At 38.4% G+C, this 18,442-nt stretch overlaps 1 protein-coding gene across 3 annotated transcripts in view; it reads right to left on the minus strand.

The window, feature by feature from the left end:
* VPS54 (VPS54 subunit of GARP complex) overlaps positions 1–18,442 on the minus strand; it is an 82,766-nt gene that overhangs the window by 55,391 nt on the left and 8,933 nt on the right. For all 3 annotated transcript variants that reach the window (XM_058667878.1, XM_004580100.4, XM_058667877.1), the window contains exons 2-4: positions 6,568–6,723; positions 5,048–5,289; positions 1,216–1,294 (exon numbers count right to left, since the gene is read on the minus strand). In XM_058667878.1, coding sequence (XP_058523861.1) covers positions 1,216–1,294; positions 5,048–5,289; positions 6,568–6,703 — 457 coding nt within the window. In that variant the 5' untranslated portion in view covers positions 6,704–6,723. The remainder of the gene's footprint in view (positions 1–1,215; positions 1,295–5,047; positions 5,290–6,567; positions 6,724–18,442) is intronic.

The raw sequence follows: 18,442 nt of genomic DNA on the forward strand, positions 1-18,442 counted from the left end.
ATAAAAGGCAGGCCAGACTTCAATAAAGCGCATTCTCTTTGCACGAATGGCCCAGTGTGTGTTGTCTTCTTTGTAACCCTAGTCCCTCCGCCCGGCTTGGGGTATACGGTGACCCAGGCGTTGCCAACATATTCTAACATTGTAGAATAATCATTGTTACAAGAAACTCATTTCTAAGGTGGAATTCCCACTTGTCTGACCACTTAACAGGTAAACTCATTTTCTATAGGCCCTTTAAATGTGACAGCTTCATAACGTTCTAATCCTCACTACTCACATCTCTTGTGGATGACCCCATGCATGCCCTTGAATTCAACTGCCATGTCACTGTCTGACATACTATCTGTGGTTATGTCCACCAGGCCTATGTCTTTAGCCTAGCGCTCTTTCCTAAGCTCCCGGTTACCAGACAGGCACTTCACTGTAGTCTACAATTAAACTGGTCTCTCATTCCTGCAAAGTCCCAACTGCTCTATCACCTCTTTCACTGAACTGTAGCTTTCAGACATCCCAATCAAGAAACCCCTAACCTTAAATAATCTCACAAAAGCCTAATTTCCTCTCTATTTCCCCTGTATCTGTTAGTAGGAACATGTCATTTCTCACTCGTATTACTACAGTAGCCTCAAAGCGTGTTTTTGTCTCTGGTCTTAATAATCCCATAACTCATTATCTACAAACTAGGTACATTATATTTCAAAGTGAAGTATATCATCATAAATCTTACCACATTTAGTTAAAAATACCCTGTAGCTTTACACTGCCTTTAGAAAGAGCAAGATTCCTGAGTATGACTTAAAAGGCTCTTCATGTTCTGACCTCTGTCTATGGCTTCAGCCTTAATTCTGTACTGATAGTAGCATCAACATACTGAACTCTTGTGATTCCTGCTATGTTCTCTCTTGACTCCATAGCTGAAAAGACCAGTTTGTTTCTTCAACATTAGGAGACCATCAGCTCCTTGATGATCGGTGTTTTTTCCTCACCTATTTTTAAGCAATAGCAAAGTATGACACACCAAGATATTAAATTATTTGTTGAAGTGCAGGAGTACACTAGTGTCAGATCCATGGCTCTCTTAAAATCTTTTTAAAATTATTATGACTGTAAATTCATAAAATTCACTAAAAAAAATTATAGACATGAGAGCCAACAACATTTTTAAATTAATATATTGGTCATATTTTATAACCAATACACAGCATATATTCATACCATGAGTATGTAAAACAGTTCTGTCAAAAGTATCTTTAGGAGGACAAATGGTCTTGCATCTTTCATGAATCTTCTCTTTCTAATAAAAAAGACAAACAGCATGGTCAGTGCTATGTAGAATTCTGAGTATCCAATGCATCAAAATGTTTTAACAAATATCAGAACATTCCAAACCATATCTACAATTTTTACTATTTAAATCACTAGCCTCTTGAACAAAAACAAATTTGCTTAGTAAACCATAATCATTGTGAGATCTATAAATATCTAAGCACTTTTACTCATCCCATCTTATGTAATTATTATAACATCACAATACACAGAATGAATCAGAAACAAATGAAAAATCCTCACTAATAAAAAAGAAATCATCCAGAATAATTTAAGCGAAGGCAGAAAGTTTGAAAAACTACATATGCAACATAGAAAGATAAAATTAGTTCTTAACATTTTCTGAATCAAAAATAAAAAAATCTGCTCCGATTTAGGATTAGATGACCACTAACAACATGGCTATCCTTGCAGATTGACAGGACATTCAAGAGCACAGAGTGTGGTAACAGGAAAACACTTGGCTAGTAGTGTGCAGAATCCTAGCAATAATTGTCAGTTACTGCAGGACTGTGGATGAATGTCTGCTTCCAAGTCCTTTGCCCATTTTACTATTGGGTGGTTTGTTCTCTTACTGTTGAAATTTAAGAGCTCTCTGTACATTTTAGTTACCGGCCCTCTGTCAGCTGTGGCTTACAGATATTTTCTCCCAATCTCTGGCTTGTCTGTTGAATCTGTGAATAGTGTCTTTCTCAGAACTCCAAATTTTTCTTTCACAGACTGTGCTTTTGGTTTCACATCTAAAAAGTCACTTAGATTTTCTACTGTGGTAACTGGGCCACCACCTGGCATATCTTCATCCCTTGTCCAAATGCTAGTTTTGAGTTCTGACTGCCTCACTTCTGATCTCACTTCCTGTTAGTGTTCCTGGGAAGGCAGTTGATGGTGGCCCAACTGCTTGGGTCCCTGGCACATACATGGGAGACACAGATGGAGTTCCTGGTTCCTGGCTTTGGTCTGGCTCTGCCCTGGCTGTTGTGGGCAACCAGAGAGTGAACAAGCAGATGGAGGATTTCTCTCTGACTCTCCTTTACCATCTTTGCCTTTAAATCAAATAAATAAATCTTTTAGGGGCCAGCATTATGCATAGCAGGTTAAGCTGCCATCTTCAATGCCAGCATCCCATATGGGCACTGGTTCTTGTACTGGCTACATTTCTCATCCAACTCCCTGCTGATAGCCTGGGAGAAGCAACAGAATGTGGCACAGTGCTTGGACCCAGTCACTGACTTGAGAGACATGCACGAAGCTCCTGGATCCTAGCTCTAGCCTTGCCCAGTTCTGGCTGTTGTGGCTATTTGAGGTATGAACCAGCAGATGGAAGTTTTCTGTCTGTCCTCTTTCTATAACTCTGACTTACAAATAAACAAATAAACCTTTTTTTAAAACCCACTAGGACATTTACTAGAATCATTGACTCTACCTGAGAAAGCAATTAACATTTTTTTCATTAACCATGTATTTTGCAACCTTGCAATCCTTGGTTATTGGATCCAGGAGTCCTGTTTTTACTTCTTAGTATATTATATATGAATAATGATGTCATCTGTGAACAAAGTTAATTTCTCCCACTTCGAATGTATACACCTTCTTTTTCTTCTCTTCTTGCATGAGAGATTACAGTACAATATTGGAAAGGAATAGTAAGAGGAAATTTTTTTTTACTCATTCCTGGCTTTGGATTGGCTCAGCTTCAGCCGTTGTGGCCACTTGGGGAGTGAACCATCGGATGGAAGATCTTCCTCTATGTCTCTCCTCCTCTCTGTATATCCGCCTTTCCAATAAAAATTAATAAATCTTAAATTGTCAGTCGATCATTTCAACATCACTACTATACTAAATCTAGTTCTGATACTTGCTTTGTCTCTTTAACCTGTATTTTTTTACTTTATTGTGCATCACTCCATTGTTACTGCTGATGCTGAACATCATATGATGTACCAGGTAAAAAAAGCAATGGAGGCAAACAGGCCCTTAGTGAGGCATTCTACGTTCACTCAGAAGTCAGGATGTATTTACTGAACTCAGTAGCTGCAGATGTCAGTCCAAGCTTTTGCTTGGTATCCCTGTTTTTATTTCTACAGCTATCTTTGAACTTCCCTACAAACTTATTAAATAAGGTTCAAAATATGCAACTGTATTCTCATTACTTGGGCTTCCAACTAATTGTAGCAGTAAGGTATGAGGGGAAGAGAAGCAGTCTGTAATCTTAAAGTTAGGTTTCAGGTGCCAACATTGAATTGCAGTAGGTTTAGCCACCACCTGTGACACCAATATCCCATATGAGCACAGGTTCAATTCCTGGCTGCTCTACTCCCAGTGCACCTCCCTACTAAAAATGCCTGGCAGAGCAAAAGAAGATTGTCCAGGTGCTTGGGCCCCTACCACCCACTTGGGAGATCAAAATGGAGCTCCGGGCTACCAGTTTTGTCTTGGCCCAGCCCTGACCATTGAGCTTTTGGGGAAGTAATTCAACAAAGACCTCACTTTCTCTCTGGCTCTCCAGCTCTCTCTATATCTCTGCCATTCAAACAAATAAATCTTAAAAAAAAAAAAAAAAAAGGATAAAGCATCAGTTATAGTGATTTCATGTTTTGCCGCTATAACTTTCACAGGTGTTTCTCATTTGTTACGTTTCTACTTGTTCAGGTTCTTGTTGCTGTGAGGAAAGGAGTAATAGTGCCTAAGTTCCCTCACAGAAAGGACAGAGCATGTTTAGGTTTTTTAAGAACTGTCAAACTGCTTTACAAACAAAATCAATGTGCTATGAATTCTCACAGTAGCATCAGAGTTCCAGTTACTCCACCAAAGTTGGCAGCAAACTGAGAAACAAGGAACCTAGAGTACAACATCTTTTTTAAAAAGATTTTATTTTTATTTCAAAGGCAGATTACTTTACAGAGAGAGAAGGAAAGTCAGAGAAGGTCTGCCATCCACTGGTTCATCCCCAAATGGTGGCAATGGCCACAGCTAAGCTGACCCAAAGCTGGGAGCCAGGTGTCTCCTCCAGGTCACTCATGTGGATGCAGGGTCCCACGTACTTGGGCCATCTGCCACTGATATCCCAGGTCAACAATCAGAGAGCTGGATCAGAAGTGGAACAGCTGGGACTTGAACTGGAGCCCATATGGAATGCTACTACCATAGGTGGAAGCTTCACCCATGATACCACAGTGCCACACCTTCCCCATACTACTTCGATGATTTTTTAAAAATTAAAGTGGTAGCCAGTATTATGTTGGTATTAACACTAATAATCTAAAAATGAGTAACAAACATTACAACTCAATACTATACTCAATTCTTGCTCTCAAACTGAATACATTGAATGTAACCAACATATTGAGTTACAATTACCTCTGGAGATAGCAAAGTTATCTGTTAAAGTTAGCCAGTGAGTGAGAGACATAGAAACATTCTACCTGCTAATCATCCTGCTCTGACAGGCCTAACAAAATTATTTTCCTTGTTAGGTAATACAAGTTCCATGCTGAATCTCAGTACTATCAGGAATGTGTAATTCTGAAAAGAAAAATCACTGTAATAAGTAAATATATTTAAATAAAAATTTAAATGCAACCAGGATAGCAGAATATGTATGAGTGAAAAAAAAGGATACCATAAGTTCATCAAAGGTTATTAGCTCAAAATATGTAATACATCAATCTAGAAATCTTTCTATTACTTTTGACTTGACTATAACTTCAAGATTAGATACTACCTGAGAAATTTCCTGTTGATATACTGCAAAATGTTCCTTGTTGATCCGTGGGAGGTAGCATGAAGGTACGACTTCAGTGTCCACAAAGTCCAATCCCCATGTTTTTGTGAAGAAGTCAGATTCTCTTTTTCCTAATGTAGGATCATTTAATGCTGCTGGGAGATTTACTTTGGAATGATATACAGTCCACCTATGTTGATCTGTAACTAGAGATGGGGCGACACATAAACTGTTTGAATCACCTGTGAAAAGTAAATGAGAGAGCTCTGTAAAATTGATTCTATATTTGAAAGCAGATGCAGACAAAGTAAAATGTTGATATTCCATTTTACACAAATCAACTAACCTGTCTTTCATGGTAAATGATTTTTTAAAAGTAAATCTGATTAAATAATCTTCCACTTCTACAATTAATTGCCAAGGGCATGAAAAAAATGTGTGGTCTACGGCCATACCATCCTGAACACGCCCGATCTCGTCTGATCTCGGAAAAAATGTGCGAAAGATAAAGGATATGCAAAATCTTAGTCATAGTTGCAAGGCTGGGTAGATGCTAAAGAAAGTCTTTTATTAATTCCTTTATGCAATGTATTCCTTCTGTACCATTTTTTTAAACATCAAAACTCTGCCACCTCCTAGTATATATATATATATATATATATATATACACACACACACACACACACATATATGTACTATCCTATAATACTCTGGTTTATTTTATAAAGTTACAACAAATACTGAGTATTTTACCAAGGCTCCTAGAGAAAAGTAAGGATTAAATTCTCATGAACCTCCTGACACAACTTTCATTAACCTATCACAAAATAACCTTATCTTATATGTGTTTCTATTTGATGACATCTTTTTCATTATATATATATTTATTCATCAACATCAAAGTCATGACTAACAGTACTATAACATCCCTTAAACAAAGCTTCTGTATTTAAAAAAACACATTAATGTCTTATTGTGCTTAAGAATACTAACTAGAGTACTTTGGCACTATACTCAGAAGCATTTTAAATAGCAACATCACCGACTTAAAAAACACACACAAAAATGAAAAATGTACAAAAAAAATTTTAAATCACTAAAATACAACCCAAAACAAGAAAATATGACAGTGCATAATCTTGTACAACCTCAGCTGGGAACAGGTATGTCAGACAAATAAAAATTTTCACTGTTTCGCTTTTCACTGCCAATGACCTCAGGGGTGCCATAAGTATTGATTTTGGAGTTACAAGAAAATTTCCATAAATAGGCGAATTTGTAAAAACACAATCAGCAAATAATGAGAACTGAATGTATTACATTTTAACTAAATACCTTTAAATCTGTGCCTTTTTCAGTTTATAAAGTAAAAATGCATGAAAAGAATTATATTCCAGTTTCCCAAATTTGTTACATCTTTATTTTTAACACTTTAAATTCACTCTTTTAAGTCTATACAACCTGACTACTCATTTAAAGATAGCACAAATAATTAGTTTAAAAAAATACATAAGCAATACCTGTGGGTTCCTTGGGGCACACATCTGGCAGTGACTGCACAGGTCGAATGTGTTTTGTTGTATCTACCTCTTTTTTGAAGAAAATATCACTGCTGCTTCCTTGAGGCACTGGTGAAGAACTGTGGCTTGAAGCCATTGCATAAAATCACCACTTAACTGATAAACAATGAGAAACAAATACTAATTTAAGGCACTTACTTCAAATCAAAATTGAGTATTATGCACTTTACAAATATTCCTTCAAAAACAAAAGCATTTTTCAAAATCCCACACAGTATGCAATTTGAATATCTGTTAGTCTTAAGTTGTTCATTAAATTTATTCTATTAAGAAAATTGTCCTTTACATGAAAAAAGAATTTTCTTAAGCGAAGCACCTTTAATCTTTTAAGGATAATAGTTTTCAATACTGTACCCAGTATACTAAAAATGAACACATTCCATTCTCTCAACAATTACACAGTAATTATGCATTACAGTAAAATGGACAAGACATGGGGTTTTGTATAAGATCAGTTCATTGCTTCACTCATTCATTCATTCATTCATCCTTTGAAAGGAAGAGTAATGGGCAGAAAGGAAGAGGACATTGCAAAGAGATTTCCCACCCACTGCTTCGTTCCCCAAATGTCACAATGTCTCAGCCAGGACAAAGACAAGACCCAGTATCTCTTTTCAACTCTTTTACAGATGAGGAAAGGCACACAAAGGCTGAATAAATTTCCTCAGGGTTCTACTGTTAATGAGTGAAGGTGGGATATGAATGAATACAAGCAGGCCAACTTGGGGCCAGCAATGTGGTGACACTGGTATCCCAAACCAGAGGCTAGTTTAACTCCTAGCTGTTCTATTTCCGATTCAGCTTTCTCATAATACATCTGGGAAGACAGAGGCTGGTGACCAAATGCTTGGGCCCCTATCAGCCATGCAGAAGAACAGGACTGAATTTTAGTTCCAGCTTCTGCAGTCAGATAGTAAATCAATTAAGAGAGTGCTAACTTATGCTTAACTGCTTGCTCCCCTTTTCCCACCTTCCCTCTTTCCTCCTTCTCACACCAAAAAAAAATTTTTTAATTGGGAAAGAATGTACAGTTTAACAGGTTTTTAAAAAGTCAAGTTAGGAAAACTAGTTAATAGAAATAAGATTTGGAAATATGGAACACAGAGACAGGACAGGTTAAGGGCTGTAAGAAAAATAGTTCACCCAGGAGCCAGTGCAGTGGCATAGCACCTTAGTCCTCTGCCTACAGCAGTGACATCCCTGATACATGCTGGTTCAAGTCCTGGCTGCTCCACTTTCTTGTTAAGATTTATTTATTTTTAATACAAAGTCATATATACAGAGAGGAGAGACAGGGAGGAAGATTTTTCCATCTGATGATTCACTCCCTAAGTGGCTGCAACAGCTGGTGCTTTGCTGATCCAAAGCTAGGAGCAAGGAACCTCTTCCAGGTCTCCCACGCAGGTACAAGGTGCTTTGGGCCGTCCTCCACTGCTTTTCCAGGCCACAAGCAGGGAGCTGGATGGGAAGTGGAGCTGACGGGATTAGAACCAGCGTCCACATGGGATCCCAACACATTCAAGGCAAGGACTTTAGCTGTTAGGCTATCGTGCTGGGCCCGGCTGCTCCACTTTTGATCCAGTTCCCTGTTTATAGCATTGGAAGGTAGTATATGGTAGACCAAATCCTAAGGACCCTGAACCAACATGAGGGACCCAGAAGAAGCTCCTGCCTCCCAACGGCAAATTGGCTCTGTTTCAGCTTTTGGCACCACTTGGGGAGAACCAGCAAGTGAAGAACTTTCTCCCTATCTCACATTCTCTCTGTAATCCCGATACAAACAAATCTATTTTTTTTAAGATTTATTTATTTTTATTGCAAAGTCATATATACAGAGAGGAGGAAAGACAGAGAGGAAGATCTTCCGTCCGATGGCTCACTCCCCAAGCGGCACAACAGTCAGTGATGCACCAATCCGAAGCCAGGAGCCAGGAGCCCTTCCCAAGTCTCCCATGCGGGTGCAGGGTCCCAAGGCTTTGGGCCGTTCTGAACTGCTTTCCCAGGCCACAAGCAGGGAGCTGGATGGGAAGTGGGGCTGCCGGGATTAGAACCGGTGCCCATATGGGATCCCAGTGCATTCTAGGTGAGGATTTTAGCCACTAGGCCATCGTACTGGGCCCAACAAACAAATCTTTAAAAGAAAAAGTTCACACATTCTACTTTATCCATAGTTTGCTGGAACGGCAAAAATTAACATTTTACATCTATCTATGCATTTTCAGTGCAAAGGAAACAAAACCAACCACACAATTCACGAATCAATACCGTAAGAAATAAGCAACTAAGAAAATGCACAGATCCTGTGGAGTTCAGTTCCAAGACCCAAGATTAAGATCAACTTCCTCTAGATCTACCTTTAAGTACATAAGAAACAGAGAAGAAACAAGACAATAAGATTTGAACTATTGCAAGAGGAAATAATCACATTTACTGAACATGTGAAACATTCTACAAGAAAACTTTAGAAAATGGACACTTGGGGGCCCAGTGCAATAGCTCAGTGACTAAATCCTCGTCTTATAGGCCCAGGATCCCATATGGGTGCCATTCGTGTCCTGGCTGCTGCAATTCCTATCCAGCTCCCTGCTTGTACCCTAGGAAAGCAGTAGAGGATGATCCATAGCCTTGGGACTCTACACCCACATGGGAAACCCAGAAGAAGCTCCTGCCTCATGGCTTTGGATCAGCTCAGCTCTGGCTACTGTGGCCACTTGGGGAGTGAATCAGCAGATGGAAGCTCTTTCTCTATATCTCTCCTCTCTGTAAATAAATACATCTCTCTGTAAAATAAAATACATCTCTCTGTAAAATAAATACATCTTTAAAAAAAAAAGAAGAAGAAAGACAACGAACACTTGAGTACTTTGTGAAGGTGGGAAATTATTCCAGAATAAAATCAACTGAGAAGGGGCCAGCGCCATGGCATTGTAGGCTGAGTCCACCTTTGGTGCTTGAATCCCAGAGGGTGCCAACTGGAGTTCCAGGTGCTCTCCTTCAATTCAGCTCTCTGTTAATGGCCTGGGAAAGCAGTAGTGGAAGGCTCTAGTCCCTGGGTCCCTGTACCATGTGGGAGACCTGGAAGCAGACCTGGCTCCTGGCTTCAGATGGCTCAGCTCTAGCCATTGCAGCCATTTGGGGAGTAAACCACTAGATGCAAAATCTTGCCTCTGGAAGGAGCTTTCTATATCAATATATCCTTCTCTCTGTAAATCTGCTTTTCAAATAAAAAAAAATATACCTTTAAAAAAACTCAACGGGCCCGGCAGCGTGGCCTAGCGGCTAAAGTCCTCACCTTGAACGCCCTGGGATCCCATATGGGCGCCGGTTCTAATCCCGGAAGCTCCACTTCCCATCCAGCTCCCTGCTTGTGGCCTGGGAAAGCAGTTGAGGACGGCCCAATGCATTGGGACCCTGCACCCGTGTGGGAGACCCGGAAGAGGTTCCTGGTTACCGGCTTCGGATGGGCGCGCATTGGCCCATTGCGGCTCACTTGGGGAGTGAGCCATCGGACGGAAGATCTTCCTCTCTGTCTCTCCTCCTCTGTGTATATCTGGCTATAATAAAATGAATAAAATCTTAAAAAAAAACTCAACAAAGAAGCAACCTCTAAAGACAAGAATAATGAAATATTTAGGAATGAATTATGATGTTCTTTGCTACCTACTTTCAAATTACTCAGCGTCCAAACCCCAATAAACACCCCATCAAATACAGGAGAATATGAATTAGAAGCATTTGTCCCACTCACTTCCCTCCATTCCTCAACCCTTCCCACCCTGATCAGTGGTCCACATGGGCATACATCCTTCTCAACTATGTAAGCAACCTCAAGAATAAAATAATGCTTAAAATTATTCAACAAATAAAGCAAATACTACAAAAACTTAAAAACAGTTTAAGTGAAATGTTTATGAGTGCTCAATGTTTTTAATTTTTCACAATTAACAATTTGAGAGAAAATACTCCACAAATCTGTCCAACATTAAATATATACATAGGACAAGAAACAAAAAAAAATTCCATTTCTAATTATTAATCTACCTCAAGATGGCATTGCAGTACAACATGGGGAGAATAAACCTTTCAACCAATTTCAATCAGATTTTGATACTGCAGAATACACACACACACACACACATACACTGGAATTTCTTAAAGCATGAACAAGAAGATGGACAGCTGAGAGGGAATAGTTAATCACAGACACTACCCAAATACTATGTTAAAAAAAAAATTTCCCTGTTCTTACACTGTAATAGTAATGACTTACAGAGAACATAAATGTTATATAACACCATTCACAGTCAATTCAGAATACCCATGAAACCACCTATTACATGTAAAATAACAGCAATTTTTTTTCTTTTTTATCTTTCTGGCCTACCACTGCAATTTATATAAGAAATCTTACTAGAGTGTCAAGCACGTAAACATATTAATCATTTTCCCCTTCTCCTTTTTATTAAAAATACTTTACTTCATGAAAACACAAACCTGTCTGCCTCCAGACATGCGTCTAACATACTGCAGTTTCCTAACAGGTCACTCTGCTTCTAGTTCAAACCATTCTGCACATTGTTTCACAATTGATCTCCCAAAAAGTTTTTATCCTGTCATATTCATACTTCAGTACAAAGATATTTAGGGATTGCTTACTACCTCCCAAAAACATTTCAAGCTTCATAAGTCAGTATTCAACATTTGTCACAAATGTAATACTTGCATTGTTTTAGTTTATGTCCAATTACTCTTGACTGTATACATTCTAGTCTACCTGCTCCTCCTATTGATCACCCAATCCAACTTCCCTTGTCTGTTTAAGTATCCTGCCCAAAATATTCATTTTATCTTCCTGCTATCTATCTTGCCTCCCTTCAACGGTCATTATAAGCTTAATTTCCTTCCAAATAAATAAATCTTTTAAAAGTATATTATTTGGGGGCCTGGTGTAATAACCTAGCAGCTAAATCCTTACCTTGCATGCACCAGAATCCCATATGGGCACCAGTTCATGTCCTGGCGACCCCAACTCCTATCCAGCTCCCTACCTATGGTCTGGGAAAGCAGTCAAGGAGAGCCTGAAGCCTTGGGACCCTGTACCCACGTGGGAGACCCAAAAGAAGCTCCTGACTCCTGGCTTTGGATCAGCTTAGTTCCAGCTGTTGTGGCCACTTGGGGAGTGAACTGGTGGACGGAAGATCACTGTCTCTCTCCTTCTCTCTGTAAATCTGCTTTTCCAATAAAAATAAATAAATCTTTTTTAATGTTAATTTTTAAAAGTACACAAAAAATGTTAACAGGTTATATCTCTGCCAAGTTGGATAACAGGTCTTACCCAATATCTGCCTCAAAGCACACCTTTATCCCCACACCCCCTATATGTGTGTTTACACATATAGCAAAACAAGCCCCCAAACTACCATAGCTTATGTAAGTCTGTGATCTTCTGCACTACTTCCTCCAATTTTAAGTCATTTATTTACATGCTTGTTTTCCATCTCTCCATTTGGTAAACTTACATCACATTCTTATACCACAGCCAGCAAACATTCTAGCCATTCAGTAAAAACAACCTGAACACTCACTGAATTAGCTAACAAATGAATGAACACTTCAGAAAAAATAAACCAGAACATAAAAATCATAGCACTGTCTCAGGTAAGCTTATGTATATGCAAGCAATAAAAAAAATGGGCATGTGACACATCAGGTTAAAGTCACATTCCAGAGGCCAGTGCTATGGCTCAACAAGTTAATCCTTCACCTTGTGGCATCAGTACCACATATGGGCACCATTTTGTGTCCTGGCAGTTCCACTTCCGATCCAGCTCTCTGCTTGTGACATGGGAAAGCAGGGGTGGATCATCCAAAGCTTTGGCACACTGTACCCATTTGGGAGATCCAGAAGGGATCCCTAGCTTCTGGCTTCAGATTGGCTCAGCTCTGGTCATTGTGGCCCTCCGAGGAGTGAACCACTAGATGGAATACCTTCTCTATCTTTCCTTCTCTCTGTAAATCTGCCTTTCAAATAAAAAAAAATAAATCATTTGGGAAAAAAAAAATCACATCCCATATCAGAGGGCTGATTCAAGTCTCTTCACTTCATTTTCAGTCAAGCTTCCAGCTAATGCATCCTGGAGGCAGCAGATGATGGACCAAGTGCTTGGACTCTTGCCACCCTCTTGGAAAACCTGGATGGAACTCTAGTCCCCTGGCTTGGTCTGGTTGTTGCAGGCATCTCAAGCATGAATCAGCAGATGTTGATTTCTCTCTGTCTTTCTCTTTCTCTTTCTCTTGCTCTGCCTTTCAAGTAGATGAAAATAAATATTTAAAATGTAAATCTAAAATTTATTCTTATTTATGTAATGTAGCATGACTTTCTAAAATTTGATTCTAGATTTATACCTTTCTTACAACGCATTATAATATATAACCAGGAGGAGTACTGGACATACATAGTACATACATTTGCCCTTAATTAGCTGTATGACCTTTAACAAGTTTCATCATTTTTTAAAATGGAACAGCAATAGGATCTTCCTCACAGGCATGTTGTAATATTTAAAAGAAATAACTTATGTAAGTTTATGGCACAATACCTGGCACATAGCACCCACTCAATAAACAACTCAGCTACTACCATTATAAACATCTCTCTTTTAAAATAATCTGCAAGCATTAAAGTTAGGCTGTGCCACACAATGTTTTAAGATTAACCTAAACTTTACAATCCTTGCCTCCGTTTCTGCTGTAAATTTCTTTGCTGAGCAATCTGAGTCCTCGGAATGAAAAAGAAAAGGGTGAACAAAAGACAGCAAACCAATATGGGCAGACAGAATTTACTATCAGAAAAGCTAAGAGCCCAATGCAGAAGCACAGTAACTAAAGTCCTTGCCTTGCACATGCTGAGATCCCATATGGGCACCAGTTCATATCCCGGCAGCCCCACTTCCCATCTAGTTCCCTGCTTGTGGCCTGGGAAAGCAGTTGAGGACGGCCCAGAGCCTTGGAACACTGTACCTGTGTGGGAGGCCTGGAAAAGTTTCCTGGCTCCTAGCTTCAGATTGGTTCAGCTCCAGCCATTGTGACCTCTTCAGGAGTGAATCAACAAACAGAAGATCTTCCTCTCTGACTCTCCTTCTCTCTGTATATCTGCCTTTACAATAAAAATAAATAACTATTTTTAAAAACCTGTGTGGAAGAGAATTAGCTAGGAGAGACAACTGGAAATAATGCATTAAAAAAGAATCTGAATACAAGTCAAATTTGAACCCATGGGAATGGAGTAGATGAGATGAAAATCAATCCCTGCACAAAACTTAAAGGTTATCTATCTCAACGTTTTCCACCTAATATCTGAATCTTATCATAGTGGCTCTTTCTGCCTCCTCCTGAGTATCACAATAATGGATAATTAACTATTTTAAAAACAGAGTAATACTGTTAAACATATTTGCTCTGAGGAACATTTTTTAAATTTTATTTTTATTTGAAAGATTTACTGAGAGAAGGAGAGAGTTTGATCTTCCATCTGCTGGGTTCGCTCCCCAAATAGTCACAACAGTTGGAGTTGAGCTGATCTGAAGCCAGGAGACAGGAGCTTCCTCCAGGTTTCCCATGTGGCTGCAGGGTGCAAGGACTTGGGCCATTCTCCACTGCCTTCCTAAGCCACAGCAGGGCTCAGCTAAGACATGAATCAGCATCAATATTTGATGTTGGTGCTTGCAGGTCAAAGATTAGCCTGTTGAGCAAGTCTTTCTTACAATGTACAAAATCCTGTCTCCCCGAATTTTCTGTTACTACTCCCAAGTTAAACTATACTACAGCAATGGTGAAGCAGATAACTATAATCATAGAAAAAGTATCACAAAGGCAAAAAGTACAAAAAAAGCCAATGAAATCTCTGAACAAGCAATGAGGCAAACTTACTTAGAAGAAGGCAAGCAATCAGAAATATTAGACTTACACCAGACCAAAGGAGAAGTGTGAGAGAGGAAAGTGTGAATAGTAGCATCAACTTGTGGCAGAGATCAAGGTAGTTACAAACTTCAAAAGGGATATTTACTATATTAGAAGAGTTTCAGGACACAAGTTCTGCCACAGCTGAACTACAGAGGGTAAGAAGTCAAGTAACAAATACAATAACATCAACACCTCTTTAGTAGCTAACCTTAAAAGACAGAGAGTTGAGTGAGAACTTTGTAATCTCTAAGAGGCAGGCATATTTGTAAACAAACTGGGAAAAAAAAAAAACCTAAAGGGTGAGACTGAAGAGAAACAAGAAAAAGAACATGGGCAGCAGTAGGTACACAAAGATATGAGGCGTGATGGCGGGGAGGGGCAAAGGAGGCAAAGAACGATATAAGGCCAGGGACTGAGCACCTTGGGCCTCACTTGGAGAAACAACTTTACAAAGCAACCGTGAGAAACTGAGCAAGGTGACCCAGAAGAGTTGCTTCACATCCTACTCCTACGCCTATGCGGTTCCCTGTGTGGGGGTGAGGACGACCAGAGGGAAGGGTCAGGTAAATCTGATTGCCTCACTCCTACCATTATTTCTGACGATTCTCTGAAGCTCTAGATATAATACAGTGAAAACATTATTAATGAAGGAAAGATGGCAAGAAATGAAACAATGAAAGAATTACATCACAAATATGTATTTGACTAAATATGATATATCTCATACTTATTTGTTGCTCTTCAAAATAACAAAGAAAAATTTTGAGTCAATCAGTGAATGAATCAATGATCTACATTATATGAATGAGGAGCCAAGTTCCAATTAACTTGATTTACAACATATGAACATTGTGAAGATGAGGGTTTAAATTCAGATTTTATCATTCTAAATCCAATACCTCTCTGCACCACACTGACTCCATCAATTAAAAAACAGATCTTAAATCATTTCATTACTGCCTCCCACCAGTATCACACACCCAGTTCTTTCTTCTCTTTTTTTTCCTTATCCCATTAATTATACATGGCTAATAATTATTCATCTCACACCTCATATTTACTTATGTCTATGCTCTATTAAATGATAGGAATAATTAACATTTAATTGAGATCACATTTTCCTAAGATTAGGAGTACCAGAAAACTATCCCTCACGGCAAAAGATTATATTCTCATCAGTGCAATTATTCTTCTTAGCAAAGGTATATGTATTCAGCTGTAATGTGGAATACACACACTACTATGAGCCACCATAAAGGTGTTCTGAATCCCAAATAATTAACTTATAAAGGAAATTTTATAATATATCTCTGTAATTTGGGACGATACGGACAAAGTAGAAATTGCTTTTTTACCCTGAAGCTGAAGAATGATGGCATTTTTGTTACAATGCTGCAATGTTGCACTTAAATTTAGTCATTAAAAACAACAACAAAAATCAACTCATTACTATTTTTAAAGCCAATAAAAAAATGCAAGGCCCCCAGATTCATCAGTGTTAATATATGTAAGAAAATAAACAAGCATTTTGCACCGTCCTAGCAAAGGGCAGTTTGCTAGGAATCATATTTACTTTTAGTGCAGTAAAAGTTCTGCCCATCTCCTCTGATCCCTTTCTCATTTCATACTTCACTTGACTTCACACTATTTGCCTGTAAAATACCTCAAATATCTCTTTCTAAGAAGCAATTTCTACATTTTTGGAATTTTTGCTTCTGGAAAATGGTACAGTTAAATTTCTTTCATGCGTCTGACAAACAAATAACAATAAACTAAGATTTTCCACTTGACAAAATCTAATTGCATAATTTTTTAAAAGATTCATTTTTCAAATTTCCTATCTTGTACATTATATTGCTTACAACAATCTCAATGAAGCTGAAATTTAACAAAAATCTGGACTTTCAAGAAATATAAACAATTGATGCTGTCATAGTAAGTACTTGTGTATGAAAGCAATATAAAAAAAAACCTAAAGGAACCCAGAAAATAAGAACAAAGCAGGAGCAATCTAATTTGCATTATTCCAGACATCCTCATCTGACGGCTGAGACACTGCCTAGCAGCTCTGAATGCATGTGTTTCCTTATTCACTTTTGATTTAGTCATGTAATCACTCTGAAGAATGTAATAGCAATGAGTTAGAAAGATTAAAAACTATAACTATTTTAATATTAATATCAGATTAGGTATTCTAAATGTCTTATAAAAAGTGATATTTAATGTGATATCTTTAGCAGAAATAAAAAAATCACATTCCCAAACATATATTTAAATCTGGTTATTATTCAAAATAAAAGCAATGTCTAATCCTCTGCCTGTGACATCAGAATCCCATATGGGAACTGGTTCATATCCTGGCAGCCCCACTTTAAAGCCAACTCCCCGCTTATGGCCTGGGGATGCTGCTCAAGTCCTTGGAGCCCTGAATCCCATGTGGGAGACAAGGAAGAAGCTCCTGGCTCCTGGCTTCTGATCAGCACAGCTCCAGCCATTGTGCTCATTTGGGGAGTGAACCAACAGATGGAAGACCTTTGTCTTCTCCTCTCTATAACTCCGCTTTCAAATTTTAAAAAAATCCTATTAAAAAAAAAAAGAGGCTAATAGGCAACAGGATATTTAGATGACCATGACATATCACCCTATCAATTATTCACTAGTTGACTGGTAGAAAGATATGTCAGTTTCCATCTTTATCAAATGATGACGCTGTATGATCAACAAGGTGATAGCTAACATGTGCTTCCTGGTGTAATATAACTGTAGGTATGCATATTATCTGCATGGTGGTCTTACTAGAAACATCGAACTAGACTCTAATTAACAGGCCAATTCGGAACGTGGCACATATGCCAGAACCAAAAGAAGAAAGGTAGAATTAACCCAGACCGCGGGAGATTTGAAGAGACATACCACCAAATATATACCTTAACTGAATTTGGCATTGAAAGAAAAAAATGGGCACATAGATTTTTTGAGAGAACTTGGAAAATGCTAAGTATGGATCACAAGTCAAATAATGTGACTGGCTAAATGTTGATACTCTCTGTCAGTACAATTGTATTGTGGTTACACACAGAAGAATTCCTATAACTGAAAAACAGGTGCCTCAGTAGTTAAGGGTAAAACAGCATGATATCTACATCCTGTTTCTCAGGTTGTGCAAAAAGGAAATGTGTGCATGTGTGCACACGTGCACAAGCATGCACACACACTTTCACTCTACCAGTCTTTCACCGTTAATTTTTTAAATTCCCAATAATGAGAAGCCATTGAAGGCTCACTAAGAATTGCTTTAAGTAGGATGAGCCAGACCAAAGGAGAAGGGAAAGAGAATAATAAGCAGAACATTTCAGAAATAAGGAACATATGTAAAGGCTTGGAGGGAGCAGAGCCTGTTGCCAGAAACCACAAATAATTCAACATGCCTGAGACAAGTATATATTAGGGAAATCAGGGGCTTTGGGGAGTCATTCAAACTAGGGAGATAAGTTAGAAAAAGAGTTTCAAGGAACATTTTAATCTGTTAAAGAAATAAGAAATGTGGATTTCATTATGAGGATCAACAAAATCAGAAATCATTCAAGTATAGAAGTCACATAATCAGATTTCTCTTTTAGAAACACCACTGATTATAGCACAGAGAATGCACTGAGGAAGAAGACAAGAAGAGATCAGATAGGAATAACCTAAGTGAGATGCCAGCAAACCTAAATTCAAATAATGGTAGAGATGGAAGAAATTAAACAGATTTCAGAGCTTTTTCCAGTCCTCTCTTACTTTTAGTTTCTAATACCCAAATCTGTAACTGCCTGTGGGCAACCTGTACATTTCATAAATATAAAACCCAATA

The sequence above is a fragment of the Ochotona princeps genome, chromosome 8 (genome assembly GCF_030435755.1).
Source record: "Ochotona princeps isolate mOchPri1 chromosome 8, mOchPri1.hap1, whole genome shotgun sequence".
Taxonomy (NCBI): Eukaryota; Metazoa; Chordata; class Mammalia; order Lagomorpha; family Ochotonidae; genus Ochotona; species Ochotona princeps.